The 19,770-nt window shown below is 54.2% G+C and overlaps 1 protein-coding gene across 3 annotated transcripts in view; it reads left to right on the plus strand.

Annotated features, from left to right (window-relative positions):
* The window catches only part of ITPK1 (inositol-tetrakisphosphate 1-kinase), a 156,453-nt gene that overhangs the window by 26,270 nt on the left and 110,413 nt on the right, over positions 1-19,770 (plus strand). For all 3 annotated transcript variants that reach the window (XM_044933154.1, XM_025271536.2, XM_044933153.1), the window contains one exon: positions 13,342-13,366. In XM_044933154.1, coding sequence (XP_044789089.1) covers positions 13,342-13,366 — 25 coding nt within the window. The remainder of the gene's footprint in view (positions 1-13,341; positions 13,367-19,770) is intronic.

Below are 19,770 nucleotides of genomic sequence, written 5' to 3' on the forward strand. Positions count from 1 at the left end.
CCCAGGCCAGCTGGGTTTGCATCCCTGCTCGTCTCCCACTAGCCGAATGGCTTGTGTAGCCTTTCTGAGGTCAGGCTCCACGTCTGTAGGGCCAACAGTGCCGTTCTGAGGCTTCATGGGAGCTGGCTGCCCGGTCGTCATTCAGTCCCCAGCATGGGTTACACTCCATCATCATGCTCGATTTACAGATGGGGAAACTGAGGCACAGAGTACAGCTCCTGGCTGTAGGAGGCATACAGAGACTGAAGCCGTCCTTGTTATTATGAACTGGCTCTTCCTGGGATTTGAGTCTGAACATCAAAGACTAAAGACAGAGAAAGATGTGCCTCTGGCTTTCTTGGGAAAGGCCCTGAGCCAGCTGTAGAGGGGAGCCAGGGTGGTTCTGGGCTGGGTTTCCTGGGCTGGTGCTTCCCCTGGGCAGCTGCAGGCCCTTCTCAGGGAGCTGCCTGGCCCTGGTGCCCTGGTTGGCTTCATTATTTTTTGCCTGCAGGGGCCTGCATGATCTGTGCCGGCGATAAAACATTCCTCGGTTGATGCTGTAATCACACTGCAAGGGACACTTGAAATTACATTCGCATTTGGGAAGCTAATTTTAAAGAGCGTTTTTCTTCATAATTATATGCAATCAGCCAGCCAGTGTTGATGGGGGTTCTCTTTTTCCCTCAGCCAAGAGACCATCTGCATTTCTCTTCCTGCCCCTCCTTCTATCATGCAATCGCCTACCTCCCTGGGAGGGGGACCCCCAGCCCTTGGCTGCCTGGAGACCCAAGTGAAACCTTTCTTTGGTGACTGATGCGAGAGAAGTGGAGGGTGCTGTGGGCTCTGGGTTGGGTAGCTGGATGGGTAGGAGTGTTTGCTTCCAAGATTGAGGCCCAGGTTGTTGGAGAAGGTGATAGAATATGATGCCTTGGTTTGGATGTTGAAGGAGCCGGGATTCTTGTGGATGCAAGTGACAGGAAAACCCAGTTGCGACGAGCTTAAGCAAAGCGAAGATTTTTTGGACCAGGGGAACAAATGGCACAGAAACAGGCCCTCCGGGCCCCAGACGTGCCTCCTGCCCTTCTCACTCCTCACTGATGATCAGCCTCCATGATCTTTGCTGAGTTCCTTAGCTGCTCTAAATTCCTTCCTACCTCAGGACCTTTGCACACACTATTCCTGCTGCCTCACAGGCTTCCTACCCGCAACATCTGGCTACTCCTCGGCCTTTTGACCTCAGCATAGTCCCTCCTTCTCTGTCAGTCCCTTGAGCCTTCCTTTCAGAACATGTCATACCTTGTTGTACTTAATTCTGTGGTTTGCTTGTTCACCTGCTCCTCTGTGCTGGAAGCTCCTTGAAGACAGGAGCCGTTTCTGTTGTCCTCACCGTGATAGGTCCACCATGCTGGGCACGGGGTAGGAGCTCAAGAAACAGGCATGAAATAAACAAATGAGTAGAAGGCAGCCTTGGATGGAAAGGGGGTTCTTGAGAAAGCAAGCCATTGGAGGAATTTAGTTTAAGAAAAATCTTGGCTAAGAAAAGGCTTCGTCTCCCTACCTCCTGAAGCTTGGACCCATTCTTCTCCATCTTGAGTTCTTACCCTGCAAATTAAGGTCATCCCTGGAGAACTGTCCAGCAGGTTAACATCCTGAGTCAGGGAAGTGGGGCCCCCCCACCCAAGCCACCCTGCCAGGGTTGGCACAGGGTGGGTTGTGCGCATGGCCCTTAGTTCCGGGGGCACCCAGGTCAGGAGAAGACACTGTTTCCTGGCCCTTCCAGTCGGGGGTTGACTCCTCAAGCTCCTCGGCTGCCTTCCTCGTGGGCTGCCCTCGGAGAGGGGCCGTGCGAGGCAAGAGGCTTCCGCTGCTGTGGATGGTGGGCAAGGGGTGGGGTGTTCACACGAGGGGGCTGACAGTGAGGGCAGGTGAGGGGGAGGGCATGGAGCCAGCTGTGCTAGGAGCGGATGGGGTGGGTGAGGAGTGGGCGCCTGCTGCAGAGGTCTTGAATGCTGGGGGCAGGGATGAATCACAGACTAGATGTAGAGGCTCACAGGCCAGACCCCTAGGGGTGGGCAGGGTCGGCAGGTTTGTGGCCGGTGGTCCTGGTGGCCCTCAGGACCGAGGCCTGTGTCTGGGGCAGGGAGGCTGCCCTTTCCCGACCCAGAAGCGTTCTTCCCCTCTGGCCGGATGGGGCTTCCTCTTTTCGGAGTTTCTCACTTCTGCCCGGGCCCCGGCTCTCCTTAGCCTCGGGTTGGCCGCTGCCGTGACACTCTGCGTGGGGCTGACTGAGGGATTTCTTGGGCTGTTTGGGCCCTGTTGCTATGGCTGCCAGCTGCAGGGCCTGGCTGGGTGGGAGGCCGGGCAGGAAGGAGGTGTGATGCGTGCCTGCCATCTAGGAGGAGGCTCTGGGGCTTCACCTTTGGGTGCTGGGGTCCTCTGAGGCCCCAGGCTTGTCCTCTCCTCCCTGGGAGGCCCAGAGGACCGATTGCTTCTTCTCACTGGGGGCCAGAAACGCTTAGAGATGGGGAAGACCTCCTGAGATGTTAGCCCGTCCCCTCCCGCATGTACCCATCTCCCTTCCATGACTGTGGCATCCGGCCTCGGCTTGAATCCCTCCCACCCCTGGGCAGTCACCACCTACCTACCTGCCTGGACAGCCTTCCTTGGGGGGCTGGCCGCCCCTTCTACAGCTGAGCCTAAACCGGCTCCCTCCTGCTTGGGAAGTGTGGCTTTGAGCTGACTTTGTGGTCAGGAGGAGGCGTCAGCCCCTTGGAGTGGGGAAAGCAGGCCTCCCCTTGCTCCTGGGGCCTCGGGGGACCCCAGGCGTGTCGGGTCCCCACTGCGCAGAGGTCTCAGGATGCCTGCGGCTCCTCAGGAACCCTTTCTGGGCTGTTGACCCGCAGGCCTCTCAGGGGAGATGGCACCCCCTCCTCTAGCCTCCTGGGGGTCAGGGGTCTGAGGAGGGAGTACAGCCCAGACTTGGGGCAGTGGCTGGGCGGTAGCGGGTGGCGCAGGTGAAAGGCAGGTCTATCCAGAACAATTCCTCCCCCTGGAAATCCCAGAAGCTTCACCCCCGACAGACCTGGCTGGACCCCACCCTCACAGGTCACTGGACGGGTATGGTCTTTGCTGACAGACCAGACTTGAGACTGGTTCCACTGTGGCTGATTTCCTATGGGTCTTTGGGTGAGTTCCTTTTCTTTTTTCTTTCTTTTTAACACATAATGTATTTTTTTCATCTCTACTGAGGTATACTTGAAAAAGGCAATATGACCTGAAAAAAAAAAAAAACAAAACCCAGAGTAGAAATTGTGATGTATTTGAATATTTGAAGTCTCTGGCGTGATGGTTCAGCGTGTGCATGCTGTGGAAGGACTGATCGGGCCTGTCCCCTCACATGTTTATTTACTCCCCCTCTTCCTTTCCTGGGTGAGAGCAGTTACGTTCTACTCTCTGCAGGTTTCAGTCATATAGTGCAGGGCTGTCAGCTGCCGTCACCGCATTATTCATTAGATCCTCAGACCGTTTCCTTTGAACTGACACTTTGTCTCTTTACCACCTTGCCCCGTTTGCCTCATCCTGCCAGCCCCTGGCAACCATTATTCTATTCTCTGTTTCTTTGAGTTTGATTTTTTTTTTCCCCCAAGTTTCCACTTAGAAGTGATACTCTGCAGTATTTGTCTCGCTGACTTTTTTCACTTAGCATGATGTTTTGGGTGAATTTCTTGACCTCTTTAAATGTCCGCACTTGCAGAAACAGGGCAGTCACAGCCCCTCGTGCTCATTGGCCGTTGTTGGGCGTCTCTTAGGCCCCTCCTGGCCCCCACCTCTTCCCCTGCCTCTCCCCCCACCCCACCCCTTGCTTTCCCCCTGAGTGGGGAGTGAGGGGCTCAGGAATTACTCGTGTTGCCAGCCCTTTGTTTGGGTTGTGTCCAACCCCTTGGAACCCTCCCTGAAATTTGAGGGTCTCAGAGGCCCCAGATGAAGCCCCTACCTGTTTCTAGAGTTGGGTGCTCAGGGCTTCTGAAGGGGCCAAGGGGCAGGGCCTGGTACCCCCGGGGCCTGTAAATGGGTGCTGGGCAGGCCCCTGCTGGCCCTGGTGTGCCTAGGTGCTAGGCTCTGGTTCCAGCTTTTGTCTGCCGAGTCTTTTCTTGGCAGCTTGGAGCTGTGGCCTTCAGTGGAGCCAGGTGGCCTCGGAGTTGGGGGTAGGAAAGCCTCGGTGATTTGAGCACCTCTCTTAGGCCTAGAGGTGGACCCCAGGGTCAGGAACGTCATCCCTTCCCCCAGTTTATACAGCTAAGACTTCCAGGCCTGGGGCTTGAGGTCTCTGACACCCAGGGCCTGGGCCTTCTTCCCATCAAGAACCCCTGTATCGGTGTTTGGTTATACCCAGTGCCCCCTTTAGAGTCCCATGGGCAGCGTAGGGGCTTAGCTCCAGTTTCCCCCTTGGTGACTGTCGAGGCCCCCAATGAACCTCTGGACAAATCTCAATTTGCCACAGCCCACACATGGACACTTTGAGGGGGTGTCTGGGATGCAGGGGATGGCAGAGCTGCAAGAGCCTTGATGTTGGGATAGACAGAATAATGTCCGGCTACCCCAGGTGTCCTCAGAACCTGTGAATATGGTCCCTTATGTTGCAGAGGGACTTTGAGATGGGAGAGAATCCTGGATTATCTGTGAGGGCCCAGTGTAATCTCATGGGTCCTTATAAGAGGAGGGTCAGAGGGAGATGTGACAATGGAAGCAGAGGTCAGAATGATGTGGTCACAAGCCAAGGAATGCAGACAGCCTCTAGAACTGGAAACCATAAAGGCGTGATTTCTCCCCAAGCCTCAGGAAGAAACATGGCTCAGCTGCTGACCCATTTTAGACACCTGATCTCCAGAGCTGCAAGAGAACACACTTGGGTTGTTCTTAGCCCTCCTTTGTTGTAATTTGTTACAACAGTAATGGGAAATGAATGCAGTGTTCCAATGCACTGCCTTTTCCAGAACCTCCTGCTGGGAGGGACTGGGTCAAGGTCGGAGCCAGGCTCTGACTCCTTACCCTTAGTCACAGACCCATGGATAAGGTTGGTATTTGACTCCCAGGGCCTGCTTTCCCACTCCCCATCCTGCAAGTAGATAGGGGTTGGGAAAATAGTTGATTCAGGTGCTGTGGTTTAAGTTTTCAATGATTGGGGCTGGGGCCAACCTCACCCTTGCTTTGATGTGATAGCAGCCTTGGTGCTTGAGGCAGAGGGGCCCAGGGAACCCCAGTGCCCAGAGGCCCTGGCGTTGCCCTAGCTGATGCTGGTGCTTTGCAGCTGCCCTCCTGGCTGCGCCTGGAGCTCAGCTCAAGCGGCAGTCTTCAGAAACCTTCCCCTGTCACTGCCATCCCCCAGAGGCTAGGTCTGTTCAAGGGCCCTGTGGCTCCCAGCATCTCTAGGCAGGGCTTGTGGCTTGCAGGGGGTGCTCTGTTCCCAGGCCAGCCCAGAGCTGGGTGGAGAAGGTCAGTAAATGTTTAATGACAGGGAACTCTGCGCTCCTGTGCTTGAAGGCTCAGGACAGCACAAGGCACAGATACCTCCCTGTCCTCCCTCCTCCCCCCAACCCCCTCTCCAGCCACAGAAGGTGGCTCAAAGAACCCTTCTCTTGGTCTTGGATTCCAGCCCTCAGGCCTGGAGGGAGCTTTCCGTGGTGAGGGAATACTAGCAGCGGGATCTGGGTAGATGGAGGTACTTAATCTGCTGTGGCATGCAGCCTTTAAAGAGTGCCGGCATCCCAGAAGCAGGTCTGGCACACGCTTGTGCAGTTATTTTGAGCGTGTGTGGTACCTTGAGGAGAGTTGCTGAGAACAGTCCAGACCTTGGGCAGGCTTCTCCCTCCCCCAGTGGGTCCAAAGGACAGAAATATGACGCAGGGATTCCTGCCTGCCTTCCTGCTGGAGCTTACCTTGATCACTGGGCTGATGTTAAAATGACTTTGCATTCTTGGAAATAAGAAACTGCTCAGAAGAGAACCGACTGAGTCATTATTAGCCCCAAGGCAAGTGCCCAGAGCTGTGGGTGGCGGAAGGCACTGGAACCAACCCTTCCTGATGCCCCTGTGGGTCTCCTGTTCCTGGTAACACCCTCCTGCCTGCAATTTAGGGCCCCTCCCTGATTATGAGAAGGAAAAATTATAGCACCTGTGTGCAAGGGGGTAGTCAAAGATCTGAAAAGAATTTCAAGTAGAGGATTTTTATACTGAAAAGTGAAGGTGTGTCAAGCGCCATTAAGGGAATTTCAACATTTGTTTTCAGATGGAAAGCCAGGGCCGTTTCCAATCTGAAGCAATGACAGTTTGGAGGCAGCGGGGCACATTCTTGGGTCTTCTCCGTCCCTGCCTCAATTTCCCGACCCTGCAAATTGAGGAGTGGGCTTTTAGAGCGTCTTGGCCCCGTATTGTCATGTGTCTCTGTAGCCAAGGCCTTTGGGCCCGGGCGGTTCTGTTTTCTTCCTGGAGGTGCGGGAAGGTGAGTCACTAACCCTGCCTCTCGCCCACATCCTGGGTTCACGAGGAAAAGCCACTTCTGGGGATCCCGTGGGCTTGTTCTAGGTCTGAAGGAGCATGCTGACTCATGCCTCTGCGAGGACCCTCTGGCCCACCCGCCTCCTCCAGGTGGGGCACCTCGTATGGGGGAAGGGCTTCAGTTACCGGAGTAGGTGACTGTCCAGTCTTGAGAAGGGTTTTACACTCCCCCTTACCACTCCCCACCCCCCCACCCCCACTGCCCCCCAAGTAAAAAGACGTATGCTAGCTTTCAGTTTATCTGGTTCTTTCTTGGAGCTGTCCAAACAATTGAATGTTTGTCCTGGCTGTAAAATTCTCTTCGTATGTTGCCTTTGTATTGGGCCATTTCAGTTTCTGGCGCTGCTAAGAGAAGGGAAATCCAAATTAGGAAACCATCAGTGAGTGAACCAGGCTGCAGCCTTGGAAGCAGACAGGTAGGGGTGCTCAGGGATGGAGTGGAGGCTGGTACCCTCATTTGGGAAGTGCTTGCCAGCGCCTGCCAGGTGTGTGGGGGAGGGGTCAGTAGTGGGCAGGGGCGGCTGGAATAAAGAACAGACTCAGATTTCAGGGGCTCATGGCCCCAGACTGAGCACAGAGCGGCCTTAAGTGTCCATGGCCTTGTGGCCTAAAGGCCGTCGTTTCTGCCCAGGGAAGGGGCCAGGAACAGCCTCTCAGTGTGTATGATGTTTGAGCTGCCCCTGATGAACGAGCAGGAGTTTGCCCAAGGACGGGAGTTTCGCAGCGGAACCAGCTTGTGCAGATTCGGAGTTAGGTCAGGCCTGGGTGTTTTTACAGCACAGGGTCTCTCTTGGGAGAGTTTGATGAAAGGAGGGGGTTGCGCTACTCTCCCAACCCTTGTGTACGGCACCTCCAAATGCCTGTGCTAGGGATCTGGGGTGCAGATAGAGGACACAAGCCCTGTTTCCTCAAGGAGCGTTTGTCTGTCGGGATAGGCCTGGTTAGGCTGCAGTAACAAGCCTCCAGAGAGGTTGGTAACAGGTTTATTTATAACTCATTCAGAGTCCACTCTGGGCCCGGGTGACTCTCCAGGGCTGGGGGCCTCCCTGGGTGTGGCCTCCCTGGGGACGCTCAGCACTGGTCCTCTGCATCTCGGCATCTCTCATATTCTCAGCACCATGGCCAGATGGTTCTTCATTTCAGGGGCTGTTCTGTACATTGTAGGGCCTCTGCCTTCTACATGCCAGGCGCACTTGCCCCAGGTGTGACAATCAACAATGCCTTCAGGTGTTGCTAAATGTCCCCTAGAGGGCAAAATTGCCCTGGTTGAGAACCACTCCTAAGCTGAAAGTCTTCTTAATAAAAAGTCTTTAAAAAAAAGTCCTCTTTTTTTCCCCCTGGTTCCTAGACTCTCTTCACAGCCACCCAGCCAGGTTTCTCTCCAAGAGTGCATCTGGGATGGCTTTGGGGACCATCTGTGCCCACATGCTCCCACAGTTTCTGAGCAATAGAAGGATAGGCTGGAGAACCGACCACCAGCCATCGAATGGTTCTATTTGTTTAGTGCACATTTCCTTGGCCAAAGCAAGCCACGTAGCTGTGCCTAGCCTGGTGAGTGTGTGTGTGTGTCCAAGGGAGTGAGTGCCCAGGAGGAGAACTGTCATACTGGTGGACACCATTAATGTCCGCCTTGCTAGCTGTTAGCCTAGTAGGGGGTCGGCAGCCCAGGTAGTCTCCATGTCAGTGTACCGTGCTGGGTGTGGGGGCTCCAAGGAGGGTGGGGGCCCAGGAGGGACCCTCAGGAGCTGACCTGGGCTGTGGGTTAGGTGGTGATGTTGGGGTTAGTGGTGATGGCATTTGGGGCCATGGGACCAGAGTGTGCCTCCATGCACAGGTGAGAGAGGAGGCCCGGCCGCCCATTTGGGGAGCCCCGAGTCCTCAGGAGACATTTCAAGGACCCTGCCTTCTGCTGGTCGGGGAGAGATGGGGGTGTGGGGGGTTTGCCTGCCGGCCTCGTAGGGCTAAAGGGTGTTATTCGGGGCTCCTGAAATCTGGTAATTACCAAGCTGGCTGGGGTGCGAGTGATGCCTGGCTTCACACTTACATAATTATACACTTCCCATCTCCAAGTGGTTTTTAGCTCTGGGGCAGGTGCAGCTCCTTTCTCCATGCCCACTGGGGGTGGTGGGGGACGCCCCTGTTTCCGGGTTGATCCCCTCTGCTGTGAGATCGCTGCCAGGCCTCCTGGTCGGCCTCCCTCTGCAGCAGGGTTCTCCAGCCTCCGCCATGCCTGAGGGGGGAGGCTGGTGGCTGTGGCCGCACCTGTTGTGAGAAAGCATTTCTTGATGAACCCGAAGGGCCCCCTTTTTGGCAAACTTTGCTCTTCTTCGGCCACTGCTCTCTTCTCTCGGAGCTTTTGGAATTCTCCCAGCTATCACAGGACTTTTCTTTCCTTGTTGGGCAGAGGACACCTCTGATGGGGTGTCATCCCTTCTCCCTTGCTGATTTTTCTCCCTTGCTTATGCTGCTCTTGCCTGCAGCCCTGGGTCTTATACCTGCCCTGGAAAGGTCTGAAAGGATTTGAAATTCCCCAAGGGTATGCTCTCCTTGGATGTCTGGGGACGGAGGTCCCTTTTGAAAAGCAGATTCTCCCTTCATTGGATAGACAGCTTTTGGGAAAGCAAGTTTATGAGTGGTGAGGTAGGCCTGTGTCCAGAACTTAGGAATCCAATATTTATCAAGGAAATGACAGTTTTAGATTTTCTTGAGGGATTTTCTTGAGGTACAGGTTTTAGGTAAAATTCTTTTATTATTTTTTATTGTTACGTTTTCCTATAATTTTAGAAGTATTCATAGTATCTATGCTCCTTGTCGAAAACTTAGAAACTACCAGAAAATAAAAATAAGCGCACATCGCTTTACCGCTGTGGTGTGTGCGTGCTAAGTCGCTTTGGTCGTGTCCGACTTTTTGCCACCCTATGGACGGTAGTCCACCAGGCTTCTCTGTTTGTGGGATTCTCCAGACAAGAATACTGGAGTGGGTTGCCATGCCCTCCTCCAGGGGATCTTCCCCACCCACGGATCGAACCCGTGTTTCTTATAATTTCCTGCTTTGGCAGGCAGGTTCTTTATAGCTAGTGCCACCTTAACATCGCAGTTCCCTCCATATCTGTTTCTCAGCTACCCAAGTAGTTAAGTGGGCTTAGACCTCCAGTTAACTGGATGCTCTGATGCCTGACAGGCCCTGGAGAGGGTGACACGGCAGCTCCCTTTTGAGCAGCACTGGGAAGCTTTTCTAGATAAATCCTGAGCTCCTCTATTCCACTTCATCAACTGGTTGATTGACCCGTGTCTACATCAGGCATCTCTATGCCAGACCTTGGAATGCTGGCAACTGTTTTGTTTTTTAATTGAAAACGTGCAGTTCTCTAGTTTGGGGGCATGCCTTAGACACACATGGCACAAAACTCAAGAAATGCATGAGGCTGCACAGCGAGAAGGAAGTCTCCTCCCCTTAACCTCTCAGACACCTCTGTCCTTGTTCTTGACCGGAGGCTGGGCCACAACTGTTTTCTGGTTCTTTTAGATTCGTTCTGCGTGGACACAAGTATACCAGGATGTTGTTCTGAACCCAAGTAACCACGTGCGGCCAAGGGTTTGCATCTTGCTTTCTGATAGCAGTATCTTGGAGAGAATGCACGCCTTCCAGGGCCTGGAGCACTTCCTCGTTCTTTTAAACTGCTGCATAGTATTCCTTTGACCGCATGCCATTTGTTAGCGGCCCCTCTTGGGGGGTTGAGGTGCTGCGGGCTTTTGCTCTCTGGGGCAGTGTGGCAGTTAACATTTGCAGCCCCAAACACTTTGCTTGTGTCTGTGGGGCGAGGCCACGGGGTTTTCAGGAGGAGCAGTTTACTCCGTCGGCGGCAGGCTTGCTTTGGCTTCCCTTCTCTCACTCCCGTCTCCCTCCCTCCCTCCTGCCCTGCCTCCTCCCGCTTCTCCTTTGGTGTCACAATTTAATTTCTGAACTTTCTGGTTAGGACCAGATTTCGGGAGCCTGCTGCTTAGGAAACGAGGCTATTGATACTTTTATTCTGCAGAAATTCCAGGTGCAGACGTCTGAACCCCCGCAGGCTTAGAACTTGTTCTTCCGAGTGTGAGGCATCCCACCACCTCCCACCACCGTAGGGACGTGGTTTTCCGCTCGCCTCCTTAGGCCCCCCTGTTACGCCTGAGGCCCTGGGGCACGGAGACGAGACTTGCCCCCTTGGTGCCTCTGAACCAGCTGTGCCGTGACCACGTGGTGTGGGGAGACCGGCTGCTCTCCAGAGGCCGCTGGGTCTCAGCTTGCTGGTCAGAGTAATGGGCGATAGCTGTGCAAGGCGCTGCGAGCGTTCACTGGGCCTTCCCTCCACACACCGTGAGCATGTGTGGTGTCCGTGTGGCTGGGTGCACGTGGAAAGGGGAGCTGAGCCCCCTCTTTCCTGCCAGAAGCGCCATTTATCCTGTTTTTGACGCTTTGAGCTGCAGAGAAGCTGTGCCGGCTCCTGGGAGCTCAGCCCCACTTGAGGCTTTCAGTCTGTCCCCAAGACCACTTTTTTTGTTGTGGTTTGTTTCTTTTATTTTATGTGTTCCATCTGTTTTCAAAGTTGGAGTCCTGTTTGTTTTTTAGGATGGGGGAGGAGGGTGGGAACCGTCTGGGCTGTGTGATGTGGACCGATCGGAAGTGACCGCAGCAGCTGGCTTCCTAAGGACGTGAGAGCTGCATGCTGGGGTAATCTGGATGCGGAGAGAATTCCCTCAGAGGGAGAAGCCAGGCTGGGCCGGCGCCTGGCAGAAACCCCGTCCACCGGGCATGGGTCATGTGCACGGGAGCCCGTCTCCTCCAGGCTGTCCGTCTGTCTGTCTGGAGTCTCGTCACCTGAGGCTTCTTTCTCCCTCAGCTGTTGGAGGTTTCCAGGGGCTGAGCTGGGGCGAGGAGACTCAGAGCCTAACCTGGCCAGTCACAGTCACGTGGCAAGTGACGGTAGCAAGTTACTGTTCCTGGTGCTTCCGGGGGGCCAGGACCGTCGGGGATGGAGGCGGGGACGCTGGGACTCAGAAAGGAACGGCCAGGGTTGCGAGCCGATGCCTGGAGGCAGCGCAGGTGCCACGTGACACCATCTGTCCCCCTCCCGTGGGCCCTGGTGGCCCAGGGCGGTGCTGCCGTATCCAGCCTGACCCCTCGTGAAATCAGGGAGACAGATGGACTTCGGCTGCCGTTCCTTCCAGGACTGCAGAGCAGCTGGCAATGGGGACCCCGAAAGCATCAGGCGCTGTGGTTTTCAGCTGGGGTTGCTCAGGGCTCCAGGCCCTGGGAGGTGCTGTGGGTGGAGGTGTGGGTGGCAGGCGTGTCCCGCCGTGTGACTCGGTCACCCCTCTGCTGCATCTTACCATCTCACGTGGGGGCCTCCTCGTGCATTGCTGCTCGGTGCCTGGTGCTTGGAAGGTACCGGGCAATGCTTGTGGGAGCCGTTAAATGACAGATTCCAGGATTGGCAGGTGTCCCCTCCGCTGTGCTGTGTGAGGTGATGGGTCTGCTCGCCGTGGCCCAGAGGTTTCCCCAGGGCTTTGTGCCTCCCTCAGGCAGTGAGCCCCTTGGCAACGCGAGCCATGGCTGTTTCATTTGGGTTTTCCCCTGCGGGCCAGGCCGGGCACAGGAACCGACCTCATGTGATGAAGTTCAGGGGGCATCTGGATCCTGGGCAGGTGCAGTTAGTGAACTTGACCCCGACCCTGCTCCAAGGAGGCAATGTGGCTGAGGGAACCCCAGATCCTGACCTTGCCTGGTCACAGCCTCCTCTGAGCATCAGGGGGGTAGGATGGGGGGGCCCCAGCCTCTCTTCTCAGGAAAGTGCACACAGGCCTGGCTGTTGTGGTGTCTGTGGTCCACGTGGGCTCCTCCCCGCCAGGTGACAGCCCGCTGCTGCTCCATAACCACAGACTGGGAAGGAAGGGTGCCCCAAGTTCACCCTGCATACACGGGCGGGGAGAGGGCGTCACGAGTCAGGGAAGGCTTCCCGGGAGGGTGTCTGTCGGAACCGAGTCCGAAGGGCTGGGATGGAGAGTGAGGCCTGGGCTTAGAGATGCCAGCTGATCCTGTGCGCCCCGAACTGCTTGCAGTAAGGAATGTGGGTGGGCGAGTCAGCAGGGAGCCTTTGTGTGCTTCTGTGGGGATCCGGACCCCAACCCCGGCTCTATGAGTGGGGCGAGTCAGGGCACACGGTCCTGGATTATGGGGGAGATGTCAGGGGCAGGGGAACAAGGTCCAGGCCTCGGAGGATACTGGTGAGGACAGTGGTGGTTGAACCAGGGTCAGAAGGTGGGCGGGGTGTCAGGGGGGCTGAGATGGCCAGCGATGGATTAGCAGTCGGGCAGGACTGGAGGGCCCAGGGGCCTGGTCCTTGTGGGAGGGTGGGTGGGCTGCAGTGGGACGGGCTGAGGCAGACCTGGGGGTGCCCGGGAGGGAGTGGGGTTGGGTGGTTGGCTTAAGGCCATCAGTGGGCGGAGGGTCTCTTGGGGTGGTTCAGGCTGGAGCTGTGCCCATGAGGCCCAGGCTCCGGGATTGGAGTGGGGGACGGCTGGCCGTGGGCCCGATGGGCAGGTGCCAGCCAGCCTCCTCTGGGCACCCAGCCCTCTCTCTCAGCCAGAAGGTGGCTCCGAGGACTGGCTGGGGGTTCATAAGCGTCCCCCTCGAGAGCGAGGTCATCCCGGGGACCATGGCCTGAGAGGTATAGCCATCGCCCTGCCTCCAGCTGGCTGTGGTGGAGGTGCTGGAAGGGTACTTACTCCCTGCCGGAGTAACCTGTGTTTTCTTTGATTTTCTCCACAGGAAGCGAGGCATAGAAGTCGTGCAGGTGAGTACAGACCATGCCCTCGCCGCTGTGCAGGTGCAAGGGCCTGCAGCACTTACCTTTCCCGATCTCGGAGGAGTCTGGGTGCTTGGCCTCTCTCCACTTGCTCTTGTTTTAACTTCTCTTTCTGTGGAATCGACATGATTGCTGCCCAAGGTGGACAGGAGTTGGGGCTGGCTGTCTGGGGGTTGAGGAATTGCTGTGCTTTGTCGGTGGGGGAGTGGTAGGACCCTGGGTCAGGGTGGGCAGCGTGAGGGGGCATAGCCCCACGTCCCGGTCCTGGGTGCTGTTGTGACCCGTCTGTGCCATCCTCAGGGGAACTCCAGCCCCTGGGTATCTGCCTCAGCTGTTAGCCCTCTGGGGATGAGCCTTCTCCTACCTGGGCCATTCTTGTATCATGACCCAAGTGGTGTCATCTCCATAGACCTTTCTTCTCCCCACCCCAGGGTGCGTCCCCTCCCCCTTGTCAGTCCTTCTCTGCTCTCAGTGGCTGCATCTGATCTTTGACATGTTCCCCTGGCCCCTGGGGCATGAACTGAGTCAGCAGAGACTCCTGACCTCCTGTGTTGCCTCACTTTGGGTTGGACTTGGATCACGAGGTCATTGGGGCTTCCCTGATGGCTCTGCGGTAAAGAACCTGCCTGCAATGCAGGATTCGCAGGAAATGCTTGTTCGATTCTTGGGTCAGGAAGATCTTCTGCAGGAGGAAATGGCAACCCACTCCAGTATTCTTGCCTGGAGAACCCCATGGACAGAGGAGCTTGGCGGGCTACAATCCCTGGCATTGCAAAGAGTTGGACATGACGGAGCACACACACATACACACACGCGAGATGAGCTCATTAGCTGGAGAAGGAAGGATAGTTGGAGAGAGAAGCTCACCTGGGGTGTGGAGCTTGCCCTGTGGGCCCCAAATGGATGACAAGCTCGGACAGCAGCAGTGATGCCAGGAGGCTGGGTCTGTCTGAGAGTGGGGAGGGGTGGGGACATGCCAGGGGTGCCTGCTGGCCAGCTCCATTTGTCCTGGCAGTTATGACTCGCGGGGGGATGGAAGGGGGCCATTTCTCTCTGCGGGGACATGAAGATGCCCTCAGACCCTTCATGAGGGGCAGGCTGTGATGTTTGCACCAGAGGTTCTGCCTGGCACCTAACAGGTAGTTGGTGAGTCCCAAGGGTATCCTGGTTGGGCTCCCTGTCCCTGCCCAGGGTGAGTCTGCCTGTGTGTGCAGCTTGGCTGGTGGCCCTTCTTCCACCTGGGGCTGCAGAGAGGAGAACCCAGACTAGGGCTGCATCGGGGTTGATGGGAGCCTGCCCACTTGCTAGAATATCTGAGGAAGGCTTTTATACAGCCTGCTGAGAAGTTCTCAGAATCCACCTTGTTAACTTTGGCCCCCATCCCCCTCCCCACACCTGGCAGGTTCAGGGGGTGGTGCCCTCAAGCCGCTCTGCTCCTGGGACCCGCAGTGGGTGGGTGGTGGGTGGGGTGGGGCTGGGTGCCTCTGTCTGGCCGCTGTGGTGTCCGGCTGCTGAGTTCTTCCTCCTGGCCTCTCTCTTCATAGCTTGTGGGTTGAACTTGTCACCCCGAGGCTGAAGTTTGTTTTGGAAGAGGAGGTCGTTTCTGGAAGCTTCTCAGCAGCTGTGTGTTTTTCATCCTGCCTCATCTTGGCTCTGCTGTTCCATGATCTGCACTGAACTCTTCTGTGGACCTCAGTTTCTCCATCCGTCCAAAGGGGGAGGTCCAAAGGATACTCAAAAGTAATGCTTTGAGTGCCATTTTTGATTGATTAGTAGTGCCTGCCGGAGGATTTTAAAGTCTGTGAATGGCTGAGGACAGGGGTGGATTGGTAATGACTGCCCGGGGTCCAGCAGCGGGCAGAGCAGGTGCAGCTGTACTCATGTCCTTCTGGAGCCTGGTGTCTCCTGCTACAGGACACTTTGGCTTAATTTCATCTCTTAGTCGTCTTTGATGGTTTCCTTGGAAGCCCCCTGATCCTTTGTAGATGCTGCTGTACTCACACCAAAGCCTAGACCCGTAGCTGAAGCTATAGCTGGAGGTCACTGTGAAGGGCCAGGTACTTCCTGGAGGTTAGCTACAGCCTCCATCAGGGTCCACGCGGAAGTTTCTCTCAGGAGCCGTTTTTAGAGGCAATGAACTCATGTGCTCACAAACAGTTGCTGCTTAAAAGGTAAAGAAGTAGGCCCTGTCCCCAGTACCTGATCCCTGTTCATACCAGATCCCAGACTATAATCCAGTGTGATGCCACCTCTCCCATGGGAAGGGACAGGAGGGGGGCAGGCGGAGGGAGCCCCTGGACCTTCAGGGTGTGAGGGCCAACCCAGGGGTCAGTGTGTTTGCTTTGCATGGCTTGCCGGGAAGACCAAGACCTTTAATCCACTTAGTCTCTGGGTGGAACGGGAAACTGGAGCCATTGTTTTAGAATGTACCAGGCAGAAGAAGAGTTGTGAAATCTTTCTTGATGGGTCTGCTGTTCATTTGGGCGATGACTTGGGGGGAGGAAGTGGCGGCTGGGGACCAGCATGAAGGCAGGCTGGATGCTTTCTACACCGGTATCTAAAAATAAAACCCACCACGACGCCTCTCTGTTCACCTCCTCCTGGCATCCCTGCGTGTTTGGAGAACTTGAAATTTCAGAATACAGAGTAAAAACTCTTTGAAGAAATTGGAAACCAAGCCACTTGGCTCCCCCCCCTCCAAAATCAGCCAAGCCTCTGTGCAGCAGACCCCAGGCTGGTGGGCTCCTGGATGCTGGCGATGGGCGTTTGCCAGTCACTGGGTGGCAGTGATTGAAGAGGAAGCAGCAGAGTGAGCATGCCACGGCTGCCACCCAGCATGTCCTGCGTCAAGTGCTCTGAAGGGCACGGTCCCACTTTGTGCAGCCACCCAGTGATGTGAATGGTGTTTTCATGTCCATTTTAGAGATTAGGAAACTGAGGCTCAGAATTTTCCCCTCAAGGAACTGAATTGGTTAAGTTTGTGGAGTTGAATTTCAGTGCGGTTGATTTGTCTGTAAAGCCCATGGTATTTCTGATAACTGGGTCTCTCCTGCATGTTTATAGATTGCTCTGCATACTACATGCTTTTAAACCTGTTGTTACCTGGGCTTTGGCTCCTGTTAATATTTTAAAAAAAAGGATGTTGGGACCTGGGTTCAGGAACCAAGACTGTAAAACGGTGGTGAGACCTGCGGTGTGGGTCCTGGTCACCGGAGTTGTTCTTCCTGCTGTTGAACAGCAGTAGTAACACTACGAGTGCTGACGTTTGATTTGCTAGAAGGAAGCATTTGTGTGTGGCCTCTGCCAGGTAGGGTGGGAGCACACTGAGGACAGCCTTGCAGACCCTCGGCCTTCTCATCTGTTCGTTCCCACAGCTGATCACACGGCTTTTGGTTCTTCCACATTCCGGCCAACACTTCGTATCCTCTGTCTTTTCAATTTTAGACATTTCAGTTTGTGTACTTCGGTATGACCTTGTGATTTCCATTTTCATCTCCCTCAAAATTAATGACGCTCAATACTTCTTCATGTCCTTCTTGTCCATCCGTGTATATCTTCTGTGAAGTGTCTATTCAAATCTTTTGCCCACTTAAAAGTTGTTTTTTTTTAATTAAATTTTAGGAACTCTTTCTATATTCTAGGTACAAGTCCTTAGATGCAGAAAAAATGTTTGACAAAGTCCGGCATCTACTCAGCATAAAATCCTAAGCAGTCTAGTGGAAGGAAACTTCCCCAGTCTGATAAAGGGCATTGTGCAAAAATTCTACAGCTCATATCATATGTAATGGTGAAAAAATAAACTTTTCTCCCTGGATCGGGAATGGTGAAAAAACATTCCTTCCCCCCGGGTTGGGAAGATCCCCTGGAGAAGGAAATGGCATTCTTGCCTGGAGAATTAATTCCATGGACAGAGCAGCCTGGCAGGCTACAGTCCATGGGATCACAGAGTCGGACATGACTGAGCGGCTGACATTTTCACTACTTATATCCAATATTATATTGCAGGTCCTAACTAGTGCAGTAAGGACAAGAGGAGAAACAAATGGCATCCAGATTGGAAAAAAATAAATTGAGTTTTGATAATAGATTACTGTAATTCTTGCCATATAATTCTGAAGGAATTCAGAGAATTTGCTATGGTAAATCTCTTTCCATCTTTCTATTTATTTGACTAGGTGGTTTCAGCACTATAAAATTTGAAAAATGGAGATAGAATTGATAATAAACTCTGCTTTATTCTGGCAGTAGGTAATAGTCATCTGTGGGTTTGTGAAATAATTTAAAAGCATTACCATTCATCTCTGCTAAGATTTATTTCTAATAAAGTTTAATTTTTATGATTATTACCTATATAGATTTATATTTCTGCTGTATTGATCAATTATGTGCTAATAGTAGTTGTAATAATAATTCAATCCAGAAGAAAAATTTTGACGGTTAGAGCTTTATGGTTACATGAAATTAAAAAATTGACATTTATATACATTTTTCTTTTTTGTCTCATAGTATGCTAGACTAATCAATGAAAAAGGCCTTCAAACATGAAATACACTGAAAGTAGAAATGTCTCAGGGATGTGGATTGGAAATTGGAGTTTGAGGAGGCAGAAGGAGCCTTGCTATCTTTCCAAGTGTTTAAGAAGCGTCCAATTCTGTAATTTTAAGATGGATGACGGTGGATCTTGAATTGCTATGGTATTTAGAATTCCACTGGGTCCATTTGAAAGAGACACAGTAACAGTTTTATTTTGAAATGTTAATATTTACAATATGTTGGAAATTACATCCTCTACAAGTATTTAAACTTAGGATGAGAAATTTAGATGTCAGCTTGAAAATGTACAAATAGATACAGAGTTTTAAACATTTATTTTGGGGGGTTTGGATTGAAGGCCCATGCTTTAGAGTGTTACCCCGTTTGCTTCCCAGAACCAGGCCCTGAGGCGGATACAGCCCCAGACAGGGGGGTCAGCAGCCGGCCTCTCAGGCCATCAGAGGCCCTGCCCCGAGGGGGCCACTCGGACTCTGGGGTCCAGGCCTCCTCTGAGACTCAGAAAGGCCTTGGCAGTGGGCTTGCCTGCAGGCTAACTAGCCTCCCCTAACTGGGTCTATTAGGCCAAGAGATGCTTGATAATAATGAACGCCTGCCGTTACCTGCTCAGGAAGCCTGAGAAGCCCCAGGTGAGCCCTTGTCCAGCAGGGCTGGGAGGACTGGGAGTCCTGCCCTGTGACCAGTGCTGGGACTCGGCTAGAGCACAGGTGGGAGAGTAGGACAAGAGGCCGGCCACCCCCGTGTCCTCAGGGGGTGCCTGTCGTGATGGTGATGGTCGCAGGTCCCTGTTTGCCTCAGTTTCCCCCTCTGCACTGTTGTAATGAGGGCGCTGGATACACAGACCCCATTGACTCCTCCATTTCAGGTGTTGACAGGTGGCCTCACTGAACCAATGAGCATGAAGTGAAGTGAAAGTCATTCAGTCGTGTCCGGCTCTTTGCGACCCCTCAGACTATACAGTCCATGGATTTCTCCAGGCCAGCATACTGGAGTGGGTAGCCTTTCCCTTCTCCCGGGGATCTTCCCAGCCCAGGGATTGAACCCAGGTCTCCTGCATTGCAGGCGAATTCTTTACCGGCTGAGCCACAGGGGAAGCCCCAGTGAGCATGAGGGTCCCTCATAGCTGGCAAATGCTGGTTGGGAAGACTGCCCCTCTCCCCCGCCCCTTGCAACAGGATTCAGCAAACCTTTCCCTGCTGGGTCCCAGGCTGTGGGTGCTGGGGACTCGCATGGGCCCAGGCCACATCCCTTCAGCCCTCTGAAGCCTGCCGTTGGCATTCAGAGCCAAAGAGGGTAGGGATCGTGGGCACAGACTGTAGGCACAGGCATGGAGGAGGGTCCTTACCACACTTTTGTAAATCAGGAAGGCTTCCTGGAGGAAAGCAGGGTGAGCCTGGCTAGTGGCGATGAGCCTCATCCACCTGACAGAGCCTGGCTGAGGGGTAGGGTTAAGCCCACAGCCCCTTCTGCTCCCGGAACATCTAGGTATTGAGTGACCTAGGGCTGAGCACAGCATGTTATCATGGCCTTTCCACTCAGTGAACCTTTGTCGGGAGAAAACACGCCACGACACTGGAGTCATCTGTGGCCTGGGGCTAAAACGTCAGCCTTGCAAGACGCCCTTCCAGGGAACATTTTTCACTCTGACCTGATCCACGGGGAAGGCTTGGGAGGGAATCTGGTGAGTTTTCCGTCCCTGGACCCCATCTCCCTTTTCAAGGGCAACCCTGAATCTAGTGGAAGAAGTTCTGGTGGGAATATCGTGCCTGTGTGGTCCCACCTGCCTTCAGCCCCAACATCCTCAGGAAAATGTATTTTGCATCCCACCGTCTGCCCCGCCA

The sequence above is a fragment of the Bubalus bubalis genome, chromosome 20 (assembly GCF_019923935.1).
Source record: "Bubalus bubalis isolate 160015118507 breed Murrah chromosome 20, NDDB_SH_1, whole genome shotgun sequence".
Classification (NCBI taxonomy): domain Eukaryota; kingdom Metazoa; phylum Chordata; class Mammalia; order Artiodactyla; family Bovidae; genus Bubalus; species Bubalus bubalis.